The sequence below is a fragment of the Cryptomeria japonica genome, chromosome 7, assembly GCF_030272615.1.
Source record: "Cryptomeria japonica chromosome 7, Sugi_1.0, whole genome shotgun sequence".
NCBI classification, from domain to species: Eukaryota; Viridiplantae; Streptophyta; class Pinopsida; order Cupressales; family Cupressaceae; genus Cryptomeria; species Cryptomeria japonica.
The window spans coordinates 240,922,549-240,930,086 of record NC_081411.1 but is presented as its reverse complement, the minus strand read 5'-3'; the positions used below and the strand labels follow the sequence as shown (position 1 = coordinate 240,930,086).

The 7,538-nt window shown below is 34.0% G+C and overlaps 1 protein-coding gene across 1 annotated transcript; it reads right to left on the bottom strand.

Annotated features, from left to right (window-relative positions):
• Positions 1 to 322: 322 nt before the first annotated feature.
• Positions 323 to 1,381, bottom strand: LOC131028394 (F-box/kelch-repeat protein At1g80440-like). Its single transcript, XM_057958660.2, has one exon. It carries the CDS (start codon positions 1,379 to 1,381, stop codon positions 323 to 325), a length of 1,059 nt encoding a protein of 352 aa, XP_057814643.2.
• Positions 1,382 to 7,538: the final 6,157 nt, after the last annotated feature.

The following is a 7,538-nucleotide window of genomic DNA, read 5'->3' as shown; positions in this document are numbered from 1 at the left end:
GCAAAAATTAAAAATTATTGAACTTTTGTTCGTACTATTCTGTTGAAGTCAGAACTTTTTCCACTTAAATAAATCCTATAAAGCCTGATCCGGCAATACTCAGTATTTTTAACATTTTCAAAGCTCGCACGCAGGCGAGGAGTAATGCAGATGCACTTTGTTAAAGAGGTTGATATAGGATAAGGGATATTTTTTTAACACCAAATTAACAAGTGGGTTGGGATAATTTGTTTTAAACACCAAATTAATAAGTAGGTTAATGTACGACACTTCAAAATCCCTTTGTTTACTATTTAAACTTACAACTTAACTACGTATAATATCATATTTGCACAGCAGTAGCCGATACGGAATTTTCTGTTGGAAACTCTGCGGGCATTTCAATTTCAGTCCATCTTTTTCCTTCTTCTATCTCGGAAGGATTAAATTGGTAGTAAACATCTTCGAAGTCCATGGGAATTACAAATATATAATCACCACATAATACGGCACATTCAACATCATAAATCTGGGCAGGATATTGTCCAACTCTAATAAATGAGCTGTTGGCGAAATCGAATTGTTTCACGATTACAAAGTCTGTCCCAAAAGATTCTATACACGAAAACCCATACAAGTTCCCAAAAGCAGATACAATTCTATCAACACCTTGGCCGTTACTGTCTATATTTATGGTTCTCCATAGTCGTGAGTGGGGATCATAAATATGCGCGGTACGCGCATGACTGGGAAGTAGATAAAACATGTCGTCCACAAACTCAGCAACACAGAAATTTTGAACCCAATCGGGATTGATGGGAGGTAGAAAGTCCCACCCGTTTTGCTCTACATTGTATACATAAAATTGGACTACATGGGGATTGGTACCATCGCGCATACAACCGGCAATATAGATAAGACCTTGAGGAGATGGTGACAGTGCGCGTCCACGGTTCCAAAGACGGAAAGGCATGTTCAGCCCCCGCCGCCAGGTGCGAGATAAAAAATTAAACATCAAAACAGTTGCTCTTTCGTCGTACTTGTTGAGAAGCCCCATGGCGACCAGAACTTGTTTTGATCTAACGTATACACAATTACACTCTTTAAAACAGACTTGCCAATCTAAAATAAAATCTTCGGTGGTTCGGGGCAGTCTTTCCCACCACCTCCCATTCGGGTAGTAAATAATTACTTCCCAATCAGTTGGTCTGTCTCCTATGTGAAAATAAGCTATTCCCTCCTCGCACTCATTATGGTGTTGTCGCTCTTTATAGAAGTTGGGACTGCTCAGCACAGCATTCCAGCTCTTGCAGACGGCCCTAAGGTGCTTGTGGAGTTTGTATGGCACCTTTACGAGACATTGCAATCCCAAATCTTTAGGGAGACCTGGAATAATATTCATTCTCATATAACTGTTCGTTAAGATTTTGAGGGATTGAGGATCCCTCAATCAAAATATATATATTTGTGAAAGGCAACGTCTATCCAGCATAATTGACACATTTTTTAATAAAATAATATTCAATGAGTTAAATCTAATCAAAAGAGCTCTCAAATATTATTTAATCATTACTTAATACAAACTGGCTTTTTCTTGCCTTTCATTTTTTTTTTCTTTTTACTTATTTATTTATAGTTAGGAGTTATAACTGTATAGTAAGTTTAAGGGCTGTTCATGTCAAACAGCGAGACATTGAAGAATGTCGAAGAACATATTACCTTATGGAATGAATTCACGGGTGTAGGGAGTGAAATTGTGGGTACAGCCATATAACTCTGCTCAAGCTCAGTTGTTACATCTTGTTAATATAATTTAATTTTGACATATGTTTGGGTGACGTCAGATTTATTTATTGGGAAGGCATTAGTGTGACTTATAATCTTCACCAGTGATGTTGGGCACTAGGTAGTGTTAGATTAAAAGCTTTTGTGTATGTAACTTCATTCAAAGATCTATCAGGCCGCGATCAACTATCATGTATGCAAATATTTTCATTGTAATGGAAAGAAATTGGATAATGCGAGCCTAGTCGCATCGAGAATGCATGGGGGTTCTTGAGGTTTCATGCGGTCCAAAAATGTGAACTGTGGGTGCTAAGGTGGACACCATAGAGATATCCAAAAAAAATTATATATAACATGTATGTTTAGGTTATTTTGATTTGGTTATTTATTATGAAATGATTAATGTATACGTAATTATTTTGACATTGAATTTGATTTTTTATATAATTTTATCTCTATATATTTTAAGGTCTAGTTTTAATTTTTCAATTTCCAAATTTTATCTAGATTTAAATATATAATTCATAAAATTAACCAATCATTTATATATTTGCATAAATAAATTTTAAACTCATAATTTCAAATATAAATTGAATTTCTAATTAGTTCATTCTTAACTAAACATTGTGTATAGACTTCACATATGAAATGTTTCATTTGTATTCTTTAGAGTTGCATTCATGAACTAAACATAATTCATTTTAAAGCACCTAGAAAATCATCAACAAACCTCATACCATTATCATTCAAGCATTTATAGGCCATCAATAGTGCATCACTTGCTTGCATCAACATATAGGCATACTTTGCATGATTTTATGTTGTGTTTTATCATTGTTCCAAGATGTTAAACATGTGGTTTTCACCAAGGGAGAATCGTCTTGCCTACCAAACACCCCAAAAGGTTTTTCTAAACACTATCATTGTAAACAACCCAGAAATAAGGGTGGGTGCGGGCTATTGGATCCTAAGACTCAAGGCTCTTGTTTATCAACAAAATGGATAATAAGAGTTGTGACAAGAGAGGAACCTTAGAAAACTTTGTTCTGTCGTCATACTTCTCTTTGTTGCTACTAACAACAAATGGCAAGGTGTTGGATGGATTGATAAGATAAGGATGGCTCCTTCTTCTGTTAAGGGATTCATTTCCTTTGCAATCCATCTAGGAAGCCTGGCAACAAGTTTGTATTTTTTTATAGTGGAAGGATTCTCTACAATGCGGGTTTAGCTTCACTACTTCTATTTGGTGGAATAAATTAGTTCAATATCATGAGCATCCCCTTGCAATTATCTTTCCCAAACAAGCTCTCTATTTATTCAAGAAAGGTGTGTAGCTGTAATTTCGTGATATATGGGATTTCAATTCACTTGATTGGGTTGAGTGGCAAGGCACTACAATATCTTTTAGGTTGAATAATAAGTCTTAAGGGTTTCTTACATTTGTGAAATCATTGGTGCTTGTGTGTCTTCTCGTGAAATTATTCACTCCTCTTCAATGTAATGTTTTGAAAGATTGGCTTTGGCTTGGGAAAACTCTCTTTTTATGTTTCCCTTGGAAGAAGACTTACTAACACTTCTTCCAAAAATTAATTGAAATCCAAGGTTGAACAACCAATGGGGTTGTAAATTTAAAGAAAATAAGTGGAGAAAGCTCAATGCTCAAATCTAGAAGACCAAAGCTAAGGAAAATGCTCAAATCCCGACCTATGCCATAAATTGCATGTAGGGAACAAATTAAAACATTTAAAGATTCTTCCAGCTAAATGCCTTTTTTACTCACATTCTAAAAACATGAAACATATTTTTTGGGACTATTTTTGAGCTACTATTTTTTTCATTATTGTAATATGCTTTGTTCAATAAAAAAATTATAAATCACAAATATCATATAAAATAGATATTAGTAAGAATTATTTAGAACCATATACCAAAATTTAGATTAATTAGTCTTGATTTTTTTACATACTAACGAATCACATCCAAATGTCGTTACAACAAACATATCAACATCAAGTTTCTAGCTAAGCACCATATTTCATTCATTTAAATTTCAAGCATTTATTTCAAAATATATTTTAATCACAATTCATATATCTAAGTTGATATTTTATTATTTTTTAATTTATTTAATTAACCCAAATTTATATGGGGTTGATTTAATCCTTGACACTTACTACTTTATTTTGAGCATTAATGATAACAACCAATGCATGAAAATGGCATGAACAATACTCACTACATTAGTTTTTAATTGAATGCCCCACTTCACTTTTGGGTTAAATTAGTTTATTTATGTAATAAAATAAGTCTTTTTGCATTTTTAAATTGATGACATTGCTAATGTGCTTTTATTTTTTCTTATTCCCATTGGTTCTCAAGGACACCCTTTTGGTCAATTAATAGTAGTAGTATGGCTTTATTGTTGTTGTTGATAATGTTTCACTTAAGGTAGATTTGTAGGTTGATTTTTCTTATCTCCTCGTTCATCTTTTATATTCTCTTCATTTATTAGTAACATGATGGTTATTTGGCGTATATCAATAAATAGTTTTCTCTATTCATCTCTAAATAGGGTTTATGGTTAATTCAACTTATTGAAAAACCTGCAAGTAGGTGATACCTAGTTTTAACAAGAAGTTATCTGCATCATTTTTTCAATATTTTGTGTTATGCTATGGACTATAAAATATAATACTATGATAGGTTATACCATAAACTAAATCCAGGGTGTCTATGATCTTTATTTAACCTAATAAATTGAAAGAAAGGTGGACATCAACCTAAAAGAATGATGAAGTCTGGTCCAACTAGTTTATAAAATACCTTCACAAATATGAACTGTCAAAAATCCAAGGCTCGCTTTACCTTAAAACCCCTCTAGATCTCATAGGATACTAGCAATAGTTCCAATTATTCAACTTTAGTATCATCTATACAAGCTTAGCTACCATATGCTTATTGCAATGAACAATTATGAATATGCTTCTAATGGATCTAAGAGATAAATTCTCACCTCATTATATAAATAGCACGTGATTTCACTAGTTACGTCTATTGATTGACCCTGAAACTTATTCATCACTAAAACTTTTTGTGTCTTCTTTAAATTCAAGTTGACTGTATTATAGTGTATCTGTCTTGGACAAAATGGTAAATATGTGATCATGTCTAGGATCTATTGGTAAAACTTTTTTTTTCCCTATTCAAATTCAAATCTTTATTCAATTCTATTTTAACAACATATTTATTTTAGATGAAATATTAGACATGTGATCATAACATGATAGTTGATATTGTGTTTTAATTACAAATTTTAAATTTGTATGATATACTTGGTTACTAATTGTGAGATCTAATTGTTATCAAAATTTGAATTTCCTATATTTCATATTGTGTATCTAATTGTTACAATGTTTGAGAGAAGGTAGTGCCCCTAGAATGCTTGGTGTTTTGATGAAGATTATGGTGATTCGTGTGATCCTCAAATGTACAAGCTTCATTTCTATGTTTTCTCTTACATCAGGAGAAGCATCCAAGAGTGATTGTAAATAAATCATGTGATGTCTCTTCAATATTAAACTACATTTTCAACACCTCTAATTTTTCCAAAGAATCAAAGAATAATTGATTTGATACAATGTGCAGACCATGGGTTTAAAATAAAATAAAAAATAATGGTTTGCCTCTATAGAAGATGCCTCTTCACAGCTACATATGTGGTTATGTTGTTGATGACAGCTTGAATTTTGAACAATATTATCCACCCCTTCTTTTGAACCATTACTTCTAATAAATTACACAATGTCTCCACCCCTTCGCCACTATGCTAGTGCCTTTAATTGTTGCATGACCCTTTTTCTTGGCCGTTATGCCTTATGCTCTTGTCGATCATCGTGCCTTCTTCTCTTAGTTGTTGTGCCTTTTTATTTTGTTGGTCATCGTGTCTTCTACTCTTGGCAGTCATACCTTCTACTCTTGGCTTCCGCCATTGGGCTCTCCCTCTGAGTGTCACCCATTGAGAGATCCTTTTCCACCAACTACCACACCCAGCTACTGTTCCACATGCCACATGGCTTCTTGCACAATACTAGGTTGTGCCCATAAATCTATGCACTAGCTACTACCTCACCTGAACATGGCCCTATCACAAGACATCAACTTAGTGACATGTATCTGAACCCCAATACACCATAGGGAATCTATATCATAGTATGACTTGCCAATGTCATTCACCATGTTGTCAGTTCGTAAAACCATGACATTGAATAGTTAGCCCTACATAGTGCCATGTGGTAGAGAAATAATTCATCAAGTCATCAAGCATGTAGGTGCCACATCAAACATTTTGTACTACACAGTTTGTGTACGAATTGCTAAGTCAACCTGGCCACATTTTTTGTACAGTCTGCCATGTCAGTGCCACATCACATGGCCAGTCATCTTGTCATACGACACATGTCATTTTCTAGTTTGGCCATATCATATGTTTGTATAGTACGAATGCCACACACGTAAGGAGGTAAAGTTTTGGTGACGGTCATACAACTATCAAATTTTACCCCATGAATGATGATGTCACCATTTAAAAAAAAAATCAGCTCCTCTCTAGTGAGATTTTTTGTTTTGTAGGCCAACTTTGGAGACCCATAACTTGCTTCTTTTAGCTCCTTTTTTGGTGCAATTTTTTTTTATTTGGGCTAATTTTTCATTTTCTTACCAATGGTGGTGGATTTTTCTAATTTTGATGGATAGAGGTTTCATAATTTTCATTTTTTCATGACTATACCTATCCAATCTTCAATTTTACAACTTTGGACGCTTCATTCGGGCTCATACGACTTCCTTTTTAGGTGTCATTTTTTTGAAAGTGCATAAGTTTTTAATCTATTTTCATGTGGTACTATCAGATATTCACCATCTTGAGAAGAAATTATGCTTTCAGTATTTGGTCTTTTTTGGCCTATTTGACATGTATTTTGCTTGGATCTCAGTTTAGATGACTTATAGTATTTGTTGGAGTCTCTTTTAGCATATTTGAGATAGTTGTAAAGTTAAAATATGAAGTAGTCACTGGTGAGGAGGGACCTCAAAGAGATCAATCCGAACCGGTCAACAAGAGTAAACACAATGGAAACACAAAGATATGATGGAGGTAAGGCTACACAGACTATTTTATTACATAAAATTTGATTACATCCAACTAGTAACAATCGAGTTACAACATACTGGCTCATAGGCCTGGTAGAATTGGTCACAACTAGGACCTTGAATCTTATGATCTATCTTGTATGCACAATATAGCTATTTGATTCTATGATTGATTTTGTTAAATTCTAATGTATATATATATATCCAAAGGATCTTGTCGGCCCAAAGGGATCAAAACCTGAAGAATAAGACCTAACATATAAAATAACAAGGTCAGCCTCTGCCAAGAGATTCCTTTGGAAAATATAAAGGATGAAACATAAATCATGATAAAAGGTCGGCCACACTCCAAGGAACATCAGAATCAATGCCCAAGGCTTCGCAAGCTTCAGAGTGGGTTCCAGTAGACCACTAGAATAGGTCCAAGGAACCGGTAACAAAGGAATGTCAACCAATGATAGGAATCTATCATGGAAACCGGTAACAATATCATATCAGAAAATGATCCAAATGTGATGTAGTCTGCAAGAAAGAAATATGATCAATTCTTCAAGTATAATCCAACTCCATAGGATCTGGTGAGCCAAAATTGGGACACATAGGAAGGAAAACTAAAACAGCAAACA